This window comes from Diospyros lotus, chromosome 2 (assembly GCF_014633365.1).
Source record: "Diospyros lotus cultivar Yz01 chromosome 2, ASM1463336v1, whole genome shotgun sequence".
In the NCBI taxonomy this organism is placed as follows: domain Eukaryota; kingdom Viridiplantae; phylum Streptophyta; class Magnoliopsida; order Ericales; family Ebenaceae; genus Diospyros; species Diospyros lotus.
In genome coordinates this window covers 2,983,144-3,003,965 of record NC_068339.1, presented here as the reverse complement: position 1 = coordinate 3,003,965, position 20,822 = coordinate 2,983,144, and the positions used below count along the sequence as shown (strand labels likewise).

The following is a 20,822-nucleotide window of genomic DNA, read 5'->3' as shown; positions in this document are numbered from 1 at the left end:
TTTTAATGTAAAATATTTTATCATAAATCAAAATAGAGGCTAAATAGCAAATTCTCAACACTAGTGTACAAAACAACTCTGTCGTCTCCAGTCAAAAGACCAAGCGTCACATTCAGTAGGTGTTTAGCTAACATCTACCCACAAGTTTATTATCTGTATCCCATACAATATGACATGTGATTTATTATTCTTTATCATTAGTATCTCATACTAATCTAATATAGTAGTCAATATGCTAGTCCATAATCAATTAATTTTGGTCTCCTTTAGAGAAATCTTGAAACTAAAAATATCTTTAAGAAATTATATGTTATAGATCATTGTCACATATTTTTAATAACTTAAAAAATATGATCATTAGGAGCTCATAAATGAAGATATGATCATTTAAATAACAAATAAGATTATATCATTAGGTCAAATACTCATATTAGATGTCATCTAAATCTAATATTAGGACACTAACACTAATAATATTCTTATTTTAAAATTAATTTTTAATACAAAATATTTTATCCTGAATCAAAAAAAGAGAGGCCAAAGTGATTCAAAGTTTAAAATATCTTTGACAAGTACATGTGGATGGAGAAATTTTAAATGTTAAAATTTAAAATATTCACATTTATATCATTTTAATATTATTTTAATAAAAAGTTATTGGAACAGCATTTAGTGTATTCTTCAAATTATTTATGGGTCCAAGCATCCTGGAAATAATTGAAGATGGCACGAGATTGGAGATTCTTGCGTGACCGTAGTAGTATTATGCATAAACTCTTATTCTACTAGCATTTATATAAATAATCAGAAGTTGTTCCCTTTTTAATTTTTTATTTTAAAAATATCTCTATCGGTTATTTTATTTAGATATAATAATAAATTTAATATTCAAATAAACTAATATTTGTATTTTAAAATTTCAATTGATTTTATTTGTACGTAAATCACAAAGGTCTCTCTAATTTTTATATATAGAATAAAATCACACATAGAGGCGACCATTCCTGGCTCTAAGCTTGAATACTGAATTTGTCATCTCAAACTTGGGTTAATTCAATTCATCTTCTGATTTTGCTAAACTATTGTAGGACCAGAGTTTTCATCTTTTAAAATGAATTTTAATGAACAAAACAGTTTTTAGTATTAAAAGAGCAAGTAACAGAATAATGAATAAATTTAATAATGTATTTATATTTATTTTCTAAGAATTACCGTGTTTATATGGTCCGACTCTCTCTTGATGAGAATAATTTTTAATAAAATTTGTTTTTTATAAATCTTGAATGAATCATCAATAATAATCGGCTCGAGATTCTCAAATCAAATAGAGAAATATTTAAAGAATTTATAACTTATTTAACAAAATGAAAAAGAAAAGACACACGTTATATCCTTGATAAAGGGAAATGTATCACTTTATAATTGACTCATCACAAAAAAAGATAGGTGACTTAAGGACTACCCATCATCTAGTCATTGCAAATGCAAACATACTTGAAAGCCACCATATGCCTTAGGCTTATATGGTGAAAAGCCCTTCTGTACGCTATGAAGATGAGGCTTATGTGGGGGGAAGCTATGAAGATGACATGACATTATTCTTCTTGTTAGTTTGACATTGATCAGAGAGATAAGGACTCCACCTATAGTGTTCAAAGTATAATTTTTCAGAATACAATGTGATATTTCAATCCTTTGCTCCAAATTTGAGGTAAGACCCAATTTCTCTCCAACCCTTTACCTCAAATTTGAGGTAAAGGAATAGTATATATATATTTTTTATTTTTGTTATAATAAATATTTTTTTATTTATAAAATTATTTAATTACTTATTTTATATCAACTTAAATTACTACCTAAAAATTATACAATTAACTAAAAAAATTCAATTATTAATAATATTTTTTTATAAAAATATTACATTTACTATCTCAATTAACAAAACATTACATTGAATATGACAAAATTAAAAAAAAATATTACATATAATATAAAAACTTTCACCGCACAAACGCAAAGTTGAACATGCAAAAGAAACTTAATTCTTGAACTTAGTATATTCATCCCACAAATGATAACTTTAGTTTTCAAGATATACGATATTGTAGTGTTCATTCGGCTCATTTCTAATTATCGTGTTTGTGATATTTATTTAAAATTTTTTAATTTAGTACATTTAATAATTGTTATTCATTAATTGATTAAAATTTATTAATATTATTAATACTAATAATAAGTAAATAAAAAATGTAAAAATATATAAAAAAAAGATACAAAAGGAATTAAAATTTGTTATACTTAAAATGAAAGGACAAAATGGGGATAAATTTTGATTCAATCTTAAATCGAATAAGTTTGATTTGATCTTCACTCTAAAAAATTTAAAAATCAGTTTCAATTCAGTCTAAACCTAATTTTAGATTAAAAACTAAATTATTATTATGACCTAACAACTTGATTACTTAGAGTTAAATACTGGATTTGGTGCAATTGGGGTTCAAAGAAACCCACCTTAGCTTCTAGAAGTACGTGAGTGTATCAAATAAATTTATTAAATATGAACAAAAAAATATAAATTATGTACATTAAATCAAACTATATGCATTTGAGTTATAAGTATTTTCTAATTACTGGATGAACCTTTCGATTATATCAAAGAACGAAAGAGTGTTATGTGAAATTGCTGCCGAGCCGAGATCTCCTATCCCTTTTCCTATCCATCCAATGAAAATCAGCCATATCACCTATTTTCAAATAGTAATTTTTTTAAAAAAGTTATAAAATCAAATAAAAAAATTATAAATGACATATAATAATACATATATAATTAATATATATGTCATTTATAATTTTTTTATTTGATTTTATAATTTTCTTAAAAAAATCACTTTTTAAAACTAGGGAATGTGGGTAATTTTTATTGGATGGACAAGGAAGGATATAGTCACCGGGAACAGCAGATCTCGGCTCATTGCTGCCTGCCTAGTAACACTATTGTCCCAAATAGTTACTTGTTTGAATGAATAGATAATTATTAGAATAGATAATTATTAGAATGATTATCTATTAGCAGCACTAAAGACAGGAGGAAGGGAAGAACTTCTAGCTACCAACTGAAAACAAAAACAATTTGCAGCAACAAACACAAAAAAAATGCCCTTGATCCCAATAACTATATTTTATTTTTTAATTATTAACGCTTGAAACATTAAACAAAAATTCAGTTTACATATATAGTTAAATAATTTTGATATAAAAAATGTTATTAATGTAACATTGAGGGAGTATTTAATTTATGCATTTATGAACTGTTTTGAGTTGGATTATATTTTTTAATTTAAAAAACACTTTCAAAGGGCAAGTTGAATCGACCAAGATAAATTAACCTATACATCTCTTGAATTTTGGGTTTTTAGTTTCAGTATTTTTGAATTTTATATTTTATTAAATGAATCTTTAAACCTTTCTCAATTAGTTGAAAATGTCATCATCAAGCCATGTGAGCTTGTAAGAAAGAGAATGATTAGAGCACACGTAGAAGTTTTCACACAAACCCTCCGATAATATTGAAGGCAATGAAGAGTTAAATGCCGTAATAAAATCAGTATTAGAGACATACTTCTTTTTGGGATGAGGAGTTATTTATTTATAGAAAAATATGAAATTTTTTTGGGTCCATTAGAATTAGGATTCTTTCAAATAATATTTATCCTAATATTTTAAGGTCCACTAGGATTATGATTCTCTTAGATAATGTCTATTCTTTCACAGAACTCTTGAAAAGATTTTTGAATGTCGGAGTTATTCAGTTTTTGAGTTGTGCGAGGACCTCCTGATTAGGAAAAAATTATACATTTTAGTACAAAAAATTATTTTGGACTTTTAAATTTTGTTGGTTTTTAATGAGCTTTTGTTTATAACACAACAATTATGATACCTCTCTGTTACTAACTACATTAAGCAAATTAACTACAAATATAACTCCCCTCTGTTATTAACGATAGCAAGTAAATAAATAAATTATATATATATATATATATAGAATTTTGGACATTTAGCCTTGACAACATATGAATTTTATTTTTTCTTCGGATCGATTTTTAAACTTTCTTAAAATGGGGCAAACATTTCTTAAATAAGAAATAACATATGCTAAATTAAGTTAAACATATTTCTAATATCTATTAAATTAAGTTAAATTTAATATGAAATAAAAATAAAATATAAATCACACTATGGCTCATTTGAATCCATTGCCAATAGCTAGTGTGCTCGCTTAACTTTGTTAGAACCTATTCTATCAAGTGGATGTAACAATTGGTTGATTTTATTTTATAATGGCAGGAAAAAAGGAAAAAACAGAAGAGTGGATCCCATTTACTCACTCCCTTAGGTCTTAAAATCTTAAAAGCTAGAGGCTAAAATGATTTGAAGTTTAAATATCTTATGCTCCGACCCATTTTCTGGTTCGTGACGTTGAACTAAGAAATTTTAGATGTTGATATTTAAAATTTATATATAATTTCAAATATTCACATTTCATCATGCAAGTAAAGCACTACTAGCCTCAAAATGGATGTGACATTTGACAGTACTAGCATTTATATGTCAAATAAGTAAAGCCTTTCTCAAAATGGATGTGAGCACGGCATGCAGTGAACTGGACTTGTCAATCCTTTCTCAAATAAGTAAAGCCTTTCTCTTGCTTAAATTTGTCAACTGGACTTATCAATCCCATTGAGCACGGCAGGACCCCAAATCAAAAATGCTTATAAAAGGACACCAATAATGCAAGTCTTTAGCATATCCATCCATTTTCAAAAATGAGTTCAATGCGTTGCCATTTGCTTTACCTCCAAATCATATTTGTCTTGGCCGTATCAATTTTGCTACAATTAAGAATTCTTCTTCCTCCAACCGCTGCTACTTGGATCGGTAACGAGACAGATTACATGGCACTGTTAGCCTTCAAGTCCAAGATTGTTCACGACCCAGAAGGAGTTATGGATTCATGGAACGATTCTGTCCACTTCTGCAACTGGCAAGGGGTTACGTGTGGCAGGCGACACCGGCGAGTCACCATCTTGGACTTGCATGAGAGCAGGTTAGCGGGATTCATATCACCTTACATAGGAAACTTGAGCTTCCTTCGAGTCTTGTGGCTCACTAACAACACCTTTCAAGGCGAAATCCCACCACAAGTTGGCAATCTATTCAGGCTGCAGGTACTAGCCTTGTATAATAATTTATTGACGGGTGAAATCCCAGCCAACTTATCTCACTGCTCCAATCTTTTACATTTCATAATTGCTGAGAACAAGTTGGTCGGTAAACTCCCAAGAGAGCTTAGTTCATTATCAAAGCTTGTTCGTCTTATAGTGGAAGGAAATAATTTTAGCGGAGAGATTCCCTCTTTCATTGGAAATTTTACGTCTCTTGAGACTATAGCTGCGACTGAGAACGCTTTCACAGGAACCATCCCAGAGGCCTTGGGCCAACTCCAAAATTTAACTATCCTTTCATTTGGTGGCAATAAACTCTCTAGTAAGATACCTTCATTTATCTACAACCTTTCATCCTTGACTGTACTCAACCTAGTAGAAAACCAACTCTCCGGTAGCATCCCATCAGAACTTGGTTCTCTAATTCCCCAGCTTCTTCATCTAGGGCTCGATATGAACCATTTTGCAGGACCCCTACCTGTATCACTGCACAACTTTTCAAATATAAAGCTTCTTGGACTATCTAATAACCATTTTAGTGGGAAAATATCAATTGATTTCAGACTCCTGCCTCGCCTCAAAATTTTACTCTTAAATAATAATAATTTGGGAACAGGAGAACCTGACGAAATGGATTTTATTCCATCTTTGATCAACTGCACAAATTTGCAAATATTGAGCGTTGCATCCAACCAACTAAAAGGAACCTTGCCAAAGAGCATTGGGAACCTCTCGGCCACAATATCTGTCTTAGCCTTATCACAAAACCATATACATAGCGAGATCCCTTCCGAAATAAGCCATCTAGTAGGACTAACTTGGCTAGACCTGGGTAATAATGAATTCAAGGGCAGGATTCCCTACAGTATTGGCAATCTTCAAAACCTACAAGTACTGAATCTTAGTTCCAACTTGCTAGAAGGAGATGTTCCCAATACAATAGGAAACCTCTCATCCTTGATCCATTTTTACTTGAATGACAACATATTGCAAGGAAACGTTCCTGTGACCCTCGAAAATTGCCAACGATTGTTATTGCTAGATCTTTCCTCCAATAACTTGACAGGAGCCATTCCTAGAGAACTCTTTGGCATTTCAGCCTTTTCAATTTCACTCAACTTATCAGGGAACCATTTCTCTGGCCACCTACCCTTAGAAGTTGGCAATCTGAAAAATTTGGCAGAGCTGGATGTATCTCAAAATGACATTTCCGGTGAGTTTCCAGCCACGCTTGGTAGATGCAAGAGTCTTGTGGCCCTCTACCTACAAGGAAACTCCTTCAAAGGATCTGTACCTTTATCGTTACAGTCCTTTAGAGGTCTTTGGAATTTGGATCTTTCTCGAAACAACTTGTCTGGTCAAATCCCAAAGTACCTGGAAAAATTCTCTTTGAACAATTTGAATTTGTCTTTCAACGATTTTGAGGGTGAAGTTCCAATCGAAGGAGTTTTCTCAAATTCAACTGCGATATCAGTCATGGGGAATCCCAAACTTTGTGGAGGCGTACCTGAATTACACCTGCCAACATGCACCATGAAGCAATCGAAGAAACATGAAATGTCTCTTAAAATCATCTCGCTGATCTCTATCGCATCTGTGGCGATTGTAGTTGTTGTGGTATCATTGACATTATTTTGTTACTCCAAGAAAAAGAACAAAGATTTAACTTTTGATTCGTTATCAATTAATGCATTCGATAGAATATCATACGACGCCCTCCATAAAGCAACTGAGGGCTTCTCTTCAACATACTTGATTGGAACGGGGAGTTCTAGCTCTGTATACAAAGCAATATTGGGGGAAACAATTGTAGCAGTCAAAGTGCTTAACCTTCAACGTCAAGGGGTATCCAGGAGCTTCATGGCCGAGTGCAAAGCCTTGGGAAGAATCCGACACAGAAATCTAATCAAGATTTTGACTTCTTGTTCAAGTGTTGATTTTCAAGGCAGCGACTTCAAAGCTATAGTTTATGAGTTCATGCCCCAGGGGAGTTTGGAGAGGTGGTTGCATCCAGATCCAAAAACAGAAAACCCTAAAGGCAATCATGTCGTGGGATTTAATCTTCTACAAAGAATAAATGTAGCCATTGATGTAGCTTCTGCACTAGAGTATTTGCATCGCCACTGCCATACACCAATTATTCATTGTGATCTAAAGCCAAGCAACATTCTTCTTGACGCAACCATGGCTGCCCATGTTGGAGATTTTGGGTTGGCCAGGTTAATATTAGAAATGAATCCAAATCAAAGCAGTACTTCAGTGGGCGTGAGAGGAACCGTTGGCTATGTAGCTCCAGGTAATCATTACAATTGATTATATTTCATTTATTTACCATTTTGCCAAGGATGACGCATAGATCTTATCCAAATAGTGCAAAAAAATTATGATTCATAAGAAAATCCATATCAATGCTGAAATGGTGAGTCCTAACAGTTGATGATTTATTTTAAAAACCTACAGAATATGGGCTTGGAAGTGAGGTCTCAAGAGAGGGAGATGTCTATAGCTTTGGGATCTTGTTATTGGAGATGATGACAGGTAAGAGGCCAACTGAGTCGATGTTTGAGGTAGGTCTCAATCTCCACACCTTTGCCAGGATGGCCACACCTGACCATGTGATGGCCGTTGTGGATTCGAAACTCGTGTGTAATGATGAAGAAAAAGTGGCTGCATCGACCAGCAACGAGGGGAGGAGGGGAACCACCCGCCCAAGACATAGCAGTAACAAAAATGATTGCTTGTTTCGTATGATCAAGATTGGAGTGGCATGTTCCGTGGAGTCACCCCAAGATAGGTTGGACATAAGCAATGTTGTTTGTGAATTGAACATAACCAGGGACATTTTTCAAGGGCTCCGGAAGGGTAATAATGCTTAGGCGTGACTTCTGACAGATTTTCCACTAACCTTATAATGATCAAAATTCAGTAGTTATTACATGTTACCATAAAGAGAGAATGCCATTTGTGCTATTTGTTTTGTTTTTTTCCACTATGTTCTAGATACTTAAGCATCTTTTATTTATTGATGACTATCTATGAATCAAACTATATTTGAGTTATAAGTATTTTCTAATTAGATGGACCTTCCAAGAATATCTGCAATGAAAGAGTGTTATTTGAAATACAAGAATGCTATTATTGCCTTGTAACATTGTCTCAAATAGTTATTTGTTTGAATGGAATGATAACTGGATTGGAAACAAATATTATTGCATTAAAACGTACGCTTTAAGAGTTTACTTTTAGTTTGCAACCTCTTGTCTAGAAACATCAACATTGATACATTTTTCATGCCAAAAATACAAGTACCGTAGTGGGCATAACATCTTCGTAAACTACCACAAAGCATGTAATACTCCATATCTGTGAGAGGTAATCGCGTAATTTGGGCAAGTAAAATACCAAAAAGTGAGTTTGATAATAAAATAAATCGCCGAATTAGCTGCAAGGAATGTCCCGAGGCTGAAATTTCAAAAGAAAATAATATGTCATTGCTAAGCCTCCCGAGATAGGATTTTTAGTATCAAAAGAAATCGAATCGGAGTTAATTTTCGATACAACTTTAGTTCGGGCTGAAAATTGAATTGTCGGTAGGGAGCACTACAGAATTTAGATATTTAAAAGAAATGATATATTAGATTATAGTTATTTTTTTTTTATAAAAGATATTATAGTTATCATGTAAAAAAAAAAAAATCAGATTTCAGCGTGAGGCATGGTTGCTTGCCGCCGTTGCTGTCAAATCAGCAACCAGGGCATGGCCGAACCTGGCATGGACGTGGGGGGTGGTCTCTAGCTCACGTTACCCCTTGTGATTGGTTGAGAGAGGCTCGGATTTGGCTATAAATAGCTAAGTTTTGGTTGAAGATTTTCATCAAAGTTCATAAATGTAGATCGAGAGTTTGGGAAGGAATTGGAGCGTTTTGATAAGGGGCTTTTGTTCCCTAGGTTGTGAGAAGCAATTATGGAGATTTTGAGAGTTTTTGGAGTGGTATAGGGGTGTTTTTGCATTCGACCGTATATATATATATTGAGTGTAGGTGAAATCGGCTTGAATACTGAACAATCAAGGGATCTAATAAGGGGCTTTTGGTCGCAAGATTATGGGTAACTAATTTGGAAAGTTTCGTGTCACTCGGAGTTCAAATCGAAGGTCAATTTAGCTCACCGAAAAACGCAAAACTTCGCCGGAGCCGGACTGTAAATCGTCCAACCGGGCTATTTCTGGTAAATTTTTTGGCCATATAAGGGTGCCATTGTGATCGACTTGAGGAGGGCTTCAAGGTGGTGTCATCGGATCAGCCATCGGAGCAGGTCGCCGTCACCCGAGAAGATGACCGGAGGTATTTTCTGTACTTTTTAAATGCTGAAAGTAAAGAAAATTCGAGAAAAAATAGAATTAAATGAAATAAAATTTTGAAAAAATATCCAGAAATTCAAGAAAAATTAATAGTTTATTTTGATAAATTTTTATCTTGTAAATTTATGGAGGAGATAATTATTTTGGATTTTTGAAAGGAAAGGTAAATGGAAAATAAATAGGAGGAATTTTTATAAAATTCTGATAAAATTCCAGAAGGATAAGGAATTTATTTTATGAGTTTTGGTGATTTTTCTTGAAGTAGATTCGAAGAAAATCAATGAGAAATAAATTTTCTCAAGGAAAAGTAATTATGAAAATTTGAGAAAATAGGAGAAAAATCTGGAAAATTTCCAGAAAATTCCATAGGTTTATAAATATTGTTTTATGAATTTTTGTGGAGAAAATTTAGAAAAAATGCTTGAAGAGATATTTACTTGAAATTATTGAGAGAAAAATAGGAAGAAATTAGAGAAAAATAATGAAAAAATTGGAAAAATAGATATTGATTTCCCTTTGAATGCATATGATGTCTAGAGTATCGTTGAGGCTCGAATTTCAACTATAGAGCGCCTGGCACGAGAATTGAGGTCAGGCACGTATTTTAAGGAATCTTGTGTTAGAACAGTAGGTTCTATGGCACACACCAAGAGGGGGGGTGAATTGGTTATTTTAAAAAAAAACTTAATTGATAGAACTTTGAAATCCTTTTGATTAAAAATAAATAATTCAATGCACGTGAGGATAATGAAATGCTAGCAGTGATAAACAAATAAAAAGAAACATAAGTAAGAGAGAACACAAAGATTTATAGTGGTTCGACTTAACCCAAGCCTAATCCACTATCTTAGCTCCTCACTAAGGATTTTTGAAACCATCCACTAAAACCCCTACTTAAACCAAGTAGGTCCTCTAGTCCAAGACTAGGAATTACAAAATCTCCCACTGAATTGGGCCCTCTAGCTATACAAGCTAGGAAGAATAAGAAATATAGAATATGAGAGGATTTAAGAGATGAATCTCTTAGTTACAATGTCTCTCAAGATTAAACAAGACTTAAATGAATGTAATAACAATAATAGAATAAAGCCTTGGAGAGAAAAGTATAACAATGAAAGCACAGAACATTGTAAATACAAACGAATATAAATCGTAAGCTCAAATCAATTCATTCTCATCCATTAGCCTTCTCTTGATCATCCATGACATGTATATATAAGTGTCCCACAAAGTTGAAGAGAAATATAGCCGTTTGGAGCTGTTGGGATTTGAAAAAATAGCCGTTGGAAGTTTTCTGCGAAACAGATAGTTGACAGAGAAAATAGGTTAGTCGACTATTTTATCAAATAAAACTAGCCATAGTCGACAGACAGAAAAGCATAGTCGACTATTTTATAACACAAAAAATCCCATAGTCGACAGATCCTTTTACATAGTCGACAGATCAAAATTTACAAAGAAAATTTTGAAATTCATGAACAAACATAGTCGACAGATGAAATAGCATAGTCAACTATCCTTTCATAATAGTCGACAAATGCAAAAATAGTCGACAGATGCAAGATATAGTCGACAGACTGAACAAGCATAGTCGACTATCCTTATGCATAGTCGACAACACTAAACAACATAGTTGATTATCTTCTTGGAAAATCTGAAAACTTAACCTATAACATGTAGAAGCACACTTGATTAATACAAAACATCACCACAAAATGTCCTCATTTTGTTTAATTTATATTTTACCTTCCATTTACTTTAATACATAAATGTAAATAAGAAAGTACTCCCCATTTGGATTCAATAAAAATATCTAAAAAATCAAAATCCATAAGAATAAAAAAGTAGAATTTGGATTTTAGTAGGAACTTAGGATTTTCCGATTTTACCTCCTCCAAGATATACACTTTTTATTTCTTGAAAAATTCGATAAAAATCATTTTATCACTAATGAATGTTAGCTATTGAATTACCGGGAGTTAGTTTTCTAAAAAGGAAACATTTTCATGTATGTCTCCTTATAAGGTGCTAGTATTCCAGACTTAGAAAAAAATATTGAAATGTTATCAAAACGAGTTTCAAGACATGATGCGTGAACTAAAGGATTTTTCATACGATTAAGATTCAAGCCAAAACCTTTTATGCACGTTTCAAAATATGAAAGCTTATTTTGAAGTATGAGATTAACATAAATGATTTTTCATACTTAAGATTGGATTTCATCAAACACATTTATGTTCAAGTTAGTCTTTTGTCTTAGAACAATTTTAGCTCTATGTTGACCAACGACTTCAAAGATAATTTGAAAATCATTTTAGGAGATTCTTTTAAGACTAAATACTTGACTTTGCAAATCTCCAACTAATATAGAAAATGATAAATCTTTTTGGTTTTCATTTTAACAAAGCATTTGAAATTGATTTTTGTTGAAAACCATAGACTTGACTCATGACTTAGGGGATAAAACAAGGTATTATTTTTCATCATCAAAACTAAACACAAGGGTAGAACATCATCTTGAACTTAGCCCAAAGGTGAGTGGTTCTATTGAAAAACTCGTTTATGGATTACTGTGAGTGTTCATCCCCATGACTAGGTTTATTGTTGATTTTACAAATGATTATTTACACTTGTATAAAATTTTGTACGGTAAATTGCATACATTGAGATGTTGATTTTATGTCATGCATGTTATGATTTTCTGCATTGGCATGTTATGTGTTGTCCATGTGGGACGTGGGTTGTTAACCTGTGACGTAGCCCTCGAGTGACAGCACTCGGGATGCGCGCCAAGGGTTAATGCTATGTGACCCACTTGGGATGAGGTGAGACGGACTTCACCTTACGGTACTCAAGTGGCAGGGCTGAGAGTGAACACCACCTCGGTTGTTGGCTCAAGTGGCGGGGCTGAGAGTGGACACCACCCCGGTTGTTGGCTCAAGTGGCGGGGTTGAGAGTAGACACCACCCCAGGATCCTTTAAGCAATAGCATTAATGATGAGGTGTCGTTGGTTCCGGGGATAGTGCTGATGTGACACTCTTGGGGCTAGGGTTGCGTTGGATTTTGAAATGGTTTTGAGCAGGAGTGTAATGCCTAACAATGACAATGGGGTGATTCCCGAGTTCACATGTCGAGGTTGTCCCTCTTAAGCAGGATTTGTTTGCCAATGGGTCTGTGTGGTCGTGTTGTCTTTAGAGAGATTGCATTTTTCCCGGTTAGGGCTAAATGTTGTGTGGGATTCTCTTAGGCTGGGGCATGTCATGATTTGTCGAATTTATATATGATTTTGCATATATTCATGAAAATATTTTTGAACTCTCACTTAGATGATTCAGCATCTAATTTTGGACTATATCCCTGGAATATTCAAATGTTCCAGGTGAAAGCAATGACGCCAAGGGAAAGAATATCATCGAGATGTAACTGCTATATTTAGTTTTCGTAAGTTTTTGTCTATGATTATGTACGATATTCAGAGGTTATGTAATATTTTGATATTTTCGTGTGAAACATCGATCTGGATATTTAATTGTAAGAGGAATTTGTCGGATATATATATTATTGAGGTTTCGATCTTGCTTCCGCTGATGTGATTGATAATACCTGTCTTAGTCTATTAATTTTTAAATTTTGATATGCTGAGAAGGTACGATTGGGATTGTCGGGAAATGACTATGATGAGGGTATGTATGTTGAGAGGCTTATGTTGTGTATATGATATTGCAAAAAAAAAAAAAAATCCGAAATCTCGAGATAATACACGTTTTGGGAAAACGGGGCGTTACAAAGCAACTGGTCATGAGTAGAAAGAATTAAGACGATACGGCCAGTGGAGACCTAGATTTGGATTGTTAAGGCATAGTTACATAATGATCGAACACAGTGATGAGGAGCCATCCCTTGAGTTGATGGCGGTTTGAAAAGGATATTAAGTAAATTAACTATATGTATATCTCTTGAATTATGGATATTTAGCCTTCACATCCTATGAATTTTATTTTTCTTCAAATAAAATGTTATTAAATACTTTTTACATAAAATGTAGCTTATATTATTAAATACTTTTTATACAAAATGCTATTAATTTAACATGAAGGGCGTATTGAGTATTGACTTTATGCATTTTGATATGAATTTTATTTTAAAAATTTTGACTACTTTTGTGGTAAGTTTGAAAGAGCCAAATTCGTAGTCTCAGGCTCGGAATTAAAACTTGAACCACCCATCGATACTAATCTACGATGACCCGAAACACTGTAGAAATCAAAAATGAGAACATTTCATAGGCCCACTTGTACTATATAACGGAGAGTGACCTGAACAGGACACCCATGGGTCACCCTAGAACTACTCAATGCGGTTCGCTGCGACGTAAAGGTAGCTCGGGTGCTGACTAGCATGAGGCAATTTTGCCGGCAACTCGGCTAGCTGTGTCCTGTTGCTGTCGTAATAGATCACGTTAGAGAAATCCAACGATTGGAATTTGTCTTCTCATCAAGATTGTCCTATGCCATAGCCTTTCTGTAATCCCTTGAGAGCCTAAAGTCAGGTCTAAGAAAGCACTTTAGAGAAGCTAGTATATATATCGAGGATAGTAAGGAAGGAAACAACAATAACTGAATATTTTTTGGGCTAAATGTGGATAAAGAACTCCCGGGTTTAGTATGCTTGAGCTAGAATAGCTCAAGGATTAGTAACCCTTGGGAAGTTCGCATAGCTCTATCAGGGTAAGTTTATCCGGTCCTTCCTATTGCTCAATGTGGGATGTTACAGTTGGTATCAGAGCTGACTCTTGGAAAATGAGATCCGATGAGGGCGAGAAGTAGGGCGGGGGCAAGAGGGCCTGAACAAGGAGCGGCTCCTGACAAGCTTCTAAGATGGCAACCCCCAAAGGGAAGAAGATCTGGAACAAGTTGTAAGGTCACATGACGTCATGTGTGCTCAAGAGGGGGTGAATGTAATATCTCGAGAGTCCAAGATCAGGTCCAAGAAAGGACTTTAGAAAAGATAGTATATATATCAAGAATAGTAAGAAATGAAACAACACTAGCTGGATATCTTTTGGGCTGAATGTGGATAAAAAACTTCTGAATTGAGTGTGCTTGAGCTAGGGTAGCTCAAGGATGGGTAACCCTTGGGAAATTCATGTAGGCCTGTAATACCTTATGTTTGTAAAAGGTTGCCACATAATTTCGATAAGTTTGGAATACCGAAAGATCAGTTTAATGATAAATTAAGTTGCCAAATCGACTGCAGGGAATACCTGGAAATGAAATTGTCTAAGGAAAATGATACGATGTTGATAAGCATCCCGAGATAGAATTTATGATATAAAAAAAAATTAGATTGAGAACAGTTTTTGGTACAACTAAAATACACTTGCCTTTTAGGTTGCAAAACTGAATCTTTGTAGAAGTCTTCTGGGAAGTCAACGGAAGCCTGAGGGGGCTCCGATTTTTCGTAATGATCAACCTTTCAGTGGTTTCAAGATGAAACAATAGCCCGGTGAGGACACTAGGGCGAAATCGTCTATATCGAGTAAAATCTAAGTTATTAATTTTGAATTTTCGATATCGTAATATCAATTAATTTGATATTTAAGGGCATCGTTGCAATAAAGAAATTGCTCAAGTGAAATTAAGAAGGAAATTGGGGTTATTTGTAATTTTCTTTAGTTAAATGTGGAATAAATTAGTGTAATATATAATTATATATATATATATCTATGCGTGCTCAGACACGCAATGACCACGCCTCTGCAAAATCCCTATACCCTCTGCAACTCCATGATATGCAAATGAATGGCAATTTGAGTGTGATATACGTAATAGGTGATGGATATGGCACGTTTCACTACAAGAAAATTACTGTTTAGCGATGAAATTTAGAGACGGAACTCTTCCGTTGCTAAATAGCGACGGAATTTCTGTCGTTATTTTTTTAAATTTTTTTTAATTTAGTGACGGAATTAGTTACGGAAAGTCTGTCACTAAATTTAGCGACAGAATCCGCGACGCAAAAATCGTCGCTAAAAAAGAAAAGAAATTAAAAAAATAATTTTAAAAGAAATTATTTTTTAAAAATTAAATTTTAGCAATGGGTATAGCCATCGCTAAAAAAGAATTAAAAAATAAAAAGAAAATAAAAATAAAAAAAACAACAAATTTAGTGCGCTGAAAAATAAAAGAAGATAAAAAAACTAAACTTTAGCGATGGGGAATACCCGTCGCTAAAAAATAATTAAAAAAATATGAAAAACAAATTTAGCGACAGGGGAGAACCCGTCGCTAAAAAAGAAAAGAAAAAAAAAAAACAACAAATTTAGCGCCTAAAAAGTAAAAGAAAAAAATAAATAAATAAATTTAGTGACGGGTATTCCCGTCGCTAAAAATAATTAAAAAAATAAAAAAAAAGTTTAGCGACGGGCAACCTGTCGCTAAAATGAAGAGAAAATAAAAAAAATAAAAAAACAACAAATTTAGCGTGCTAAAAAATAAATGAAAATAAAAAATAAAAATAAATTTAGCAATGGGTATTCCCGTCGCTAAAAATAATTAAAAAAAAAAAAGTTTAGAGACAGGAATGTACCTGTCGCTAAAAAGTTATTAAAAAAATAAAAATCAAATTTAGCGATGCGCTGAACTCGTCGCTAAAGAGAAGAGAAAATAAAAATAATAAAAAAAATAAAAAAAACAAATTTAGCATTATAAAAAATAAAAAAGTAATTTAAAAAATAAAAATCAAATTTAGCAACGGATAATCCCCGTTGCTAAAACGAAGAGAAAATAAAAAAAATAAAAAAAAACAACAAATTTAGCGAGCTAAAACATAAAAGAAAATAAAAAAAAAAGTTTAGCGACTGGAAGGGACCCATCGCTAAAAAGTTATTAAAAAAATAAAAATAAAATTTAGCGATGGGCTAAACCCGTTGCTAAAGAGAAGGGAAAATTAAAAAATTTAAAAATAAAAAAAAACAAATTTAGCCAGCTAAAAAATTAAAAAAAATTAAAAAAATTAAAATTTAAAAATAAAAGAAAATAAAAAAATTAAATTTAGCGACGGGGATGAACCCGTCACTAAAAAAAATTAAAAAAAATTAAAAAAATACAAATTTAGTGACGAGGCTGTACCCGTTGGTAAAAATAAAAGAAAATAAATTCAAATTTGAATTAAAATTAAATTTTAGCCACTGGCCAAACCCATCGTCAAAAAATAAAAAAAATTCAAATTCAAATGAAAATTAAGCGACTGGTTAACCCCATTGCTAAAAAATAAAAAAAGATAAAAATTTAATTAAAAACTTTACATTTACACATAATATAATTCTTTAATGCTAATATAATAATTAATAAACTTTCCCTTTATTAACATTAATATTAAAAATAATATCATTAAATAAGTTTGCAAAATTTTGTTGTATAAATATAATTTTTGAAAATATATGAAAGAGAATACTATAAATATATTTTATATACATCAGTAAACAAGAAAATTTTCAGATTGATAGCTCGTACGCGAAACTTGATCATGAGAGGGTTGGGGGTTCAAATCCAGTAAAGTGTCTTAGATAATAGCGACAGAGTAATATTCCAGCGTTGCCATGTGGCGAGCAAATCTATTAAAAAAGAATCAAAGGTGCAACTTTGGTAGTTCGATTCGAAGGTGCAATACTTTCAATAATTGTTGAGATTAAAAAAGGGACTTATCTCGCTTTTTTGCTGACTGATTTTGTCGAACTCCGGCGAAGGACCTAGCTTTTTTGCTGACTGATTTTGACGAACTCTGACGAAGGCTCGTAACTCCGACGAGGCTCGTTCTCCCCGGCTTCTCCTTTGATTCCTCCCTGGCTTCTCCTTCAATTCCTTCCCACCTTCTTACCGAACTTTCTACTCTCTCTCTAGAGTAAGCTCCTCCTCTTAGAGTGCTTCACTCCTCAAAGCTCTCTTGAATGGTTTGAGAACAACCCATGGTGCCTATTTATAGATTACTTGAACCAATGATATTATGCCACTTGTCACAATCTTAGCCATGGACTCCAAAGACTCAAAGATATATTTGAATGGCTTTTGAAATCCAAAACTAGAATGGATTTAACTTTTGAAATCCAAGCTAAAACCCCAAACTTCTCCCAAATAACATTTTGGCCCTTATTTCACGTCCCCAACTTTAATGTTTTACCACATAAGCTCTTAATTTTATCCTTATTTCGTTTGGATAATTCTCTAATTACAATTACACCCTCAATCATCAAATTTATCGAGATACTTAAAATCTCAATATTAATAACTCAAAATTACTCGATATGTACGATTTCCCGAAACCCCTTACCATTATTCGGCTATTTTAGGCTACAACTTAGGTTAACCGAAAAACTGTCTCTTATTTTATTTCTTTCAGCGTCATAAATCTCGCCTCGAGTAATAATTCGAATAATAATTAAATATGAATTTTTTTATAAATGTATTTTTATTTATTGTAAATTTTTAAAATTTTATTTTTAATTTACTTTAAAAATTATTTTTTTATTTTATCTATTAAAATTATTATAGAAAATAATTAATTTTTTTTGTTTTTTTAATGTTTTAAAATTTTTTATTTATATAAATTATTAATAATTTTAATTTACGTTTTAAATAATTTAAATATTTTTTTATTTTATATATATATTTTTTATTTTAAAAAAGTCGCTATGATCAACGACGGGCCCCAATCTCATCGCTGAATCCGTCACTAAACTCTTCCGTCGCTATTTTTCGTTGCTAAATTTTAGCAACGCCAACTTTAGCGACGGGTCTTCCCCCGTCGCTAAAAAGTTTAATGACGGATTTTAAAGTTTTACCGACAGAAAATTTTGTCGCTAAAACTCTTATTTTTTGTAGTGCAAGTCCAACATCCAAATACCATTTCCCTTACACGCCCCTTCCTGTCACTTTCAACATAATCTATTGCCGTGGGTTTCACCCAAGGTCATACTATTGCTGTGGGTCTCACTCCCAAGGTCTTTTTGCCAACGTGACTCTCACTCCCAAGATCTTATCGTGGGCTACACCCACCATCTATACTCATCACTTAAAATCGCACATTCTCACCATGCAGTGCAACAAATAAGAAATACAACGGCTTTTATAGCATAAACGTGATGACAAGACCCCTATAAACCAAGTATCAGACTATGCTACTGACTGCACTCTCACCCTGCAATTAAAACACAATAAAAACAAATCATAATAAAACTTTTATATTTTTTTTATTTTAGTGAGAGGTTTATACTCGCCAGTGTACGAGTGCAGTTGTAGTCCAAATTTAAATTTATATTTTCTGGATGAATCCAGGTTGTCCACTGAGAGATTTATTTATGGCAAAAGAAAAAGAATGTCACACACACGCACACGCATTTGGACAAATTGACAACAAGATTTTTTATGGTTTTGTTTTTAGACAACAAATACTAGAAAATAAAGTAAGGCAAAAATTGAAATAAACATTAAACGTAAAAATATGAATTTGGATAGTGCTTGAGTTAAGACAATTTCAGTACCAACCCGTTGATTCCCAAATTTTAGCATAAAAGATTAGCAACATTAATTTAATTTCAGATATGAGGGTTTGTTATTAAATGCAATTAGAGATGATGATAGTTCTAGGTTAAGCAATCCCCATACATGATATGCGGGATTCTAATTTAAGCAACTACCATAAATCCAATTACAATTAATATATAAAACAACTAAATTAATCATCCGGGTTTGGGTATGATAGCGTTTCCAGTTCTAGTAACTCTCATACATGGCATGAAAGCTCTAAGTTAGGCTTACGCTCCAATCCAAACCTAGTGATTTTTCAATAATTAATACACACTCATACTGAAATTTAAATTAAGGTTACTTATTTAAAACGCAGCTTTCTTTGGGAATCATTGGCGTTGGACACTGTCCTTGCCTTAACCCAAGATTAGATTTAGCTACTTATCTCCATTAAATTAATTGACAGGAATTTAAATGACATAATTTAAATAACATAATTTAAATGACAGGAATTAAAATAGAAGAAACTAACCGGCCATTTAGGTGGTAGATAATTAAAATACAGGAATTAAAATTGCAAGAATTTAAAGGCATAAACTAACTGTCCATTTAGGCGGTGAACAATTAAATGATAAGAATGAAAATTGCAAGAATTTAAAGGCAAAAACTAACCGTCCATTTAGGCGGTGAATAATAAAGTAATAATAAATGACATAAGAATTTAAAAGAAGAAATGAAGGAAGTAAGATCACAAGAGAAAATACTAAAGAAAATGAGAGAGAACAAAAGCAATTCTCAAAGAGAGAATTCTAAGGAAGTAACTAAACTTTTATTCAAGAATAATAATCACACTTACAAATGCAATCAAGTGATCTATTTATAGGCCACAAGATGCAATACAAACCACATAATTTCAATTATTCAACTAGACATAATTATATCTAATGGGCACTCACACACTTAAAGTTAAATGGATTTTAGTTATAATACACACCTAATATTAAATGGATTTTAGCTAAAATACATACCTAATAAAGCACTCATAAAGTTAAATGGATTTTAGCTATAATATCCACCTAATAGTTAAATGGATTTTAGCTAAAAAACACACCTAATAAAGCTCTCACATAAAAAATAAAAATAGATTTCTATAAATTGGTTTTTAATTTTCATTAGGATTAAAAATAATCCTTGGGCCTTCTCCAAATAATATTTTCCATGGGTTGCTCAAATTGGGCCTTAATTCTTCATGGGCTTGAATTTTTCATGGACTTGATTTCTTCATGGGTTTGATTTCTTCATGGATTTGAATTCTTCATGGACTTTAATTTTTCATGGGCTTGATTTCTTCATGGGTTTGATTTCTTCATGGATTTGAATTCTTCATGGATTTGATTTCTTCATGGACTTGAATTCTTCATGGGCTTGAATGCTTCATGGCTAAAAATAAAAAAAATAATTTAATATTATTAATAAATTATATATTATATATATGTATTACACATAGCACACATATATATTAGATTATATTATATATATAGTACATGCATGCATATAATGATGTATATGTATTATATATAATTTTATATATTATTATTATTTACTTTAGAACTTCATTTCATTTATCTTTCAATTTAAACTTGCATATAACCATAAAATATATATTAATATCTAATTTAAACCATATTTAAGATCGAAAGAAGGGTATAATTATA

General features: G+C 32.4%; 1 protein-coding gene across 4 annotated transcripts in view; it reads left to right on the top strand.

The window, feature by feature from the left end:
* The window catches only part of LOC127794328 (probable LRR receptor-like serine/threonine-protein kinase At3g47570), a 98,152-nt gene that overhangs the window by 13,711 nt on the left and 63,619 nt on the right, over nt 1-20,822 (top strand). Inside the window, exon 1 of one of the 4 annotated variants that reach the window (XM_052325337.1) lies at nt 6,035-7,052. The exons of the other annotated variants lie outside the window; for them this stretch is intronic. Within the exon in view, the coding sequence (XP_052181297.1) occupies nt 6,699-7,052 (354 nt within the window). The 5' untranslated portion in view covers nt 6,035-6,698. Of the gene's footprint in view, nt 1-6,034; nt 7,053-20,822 lie in introns of those variants that run through there. 4 annotated transcript variants of the gene reach the window in all.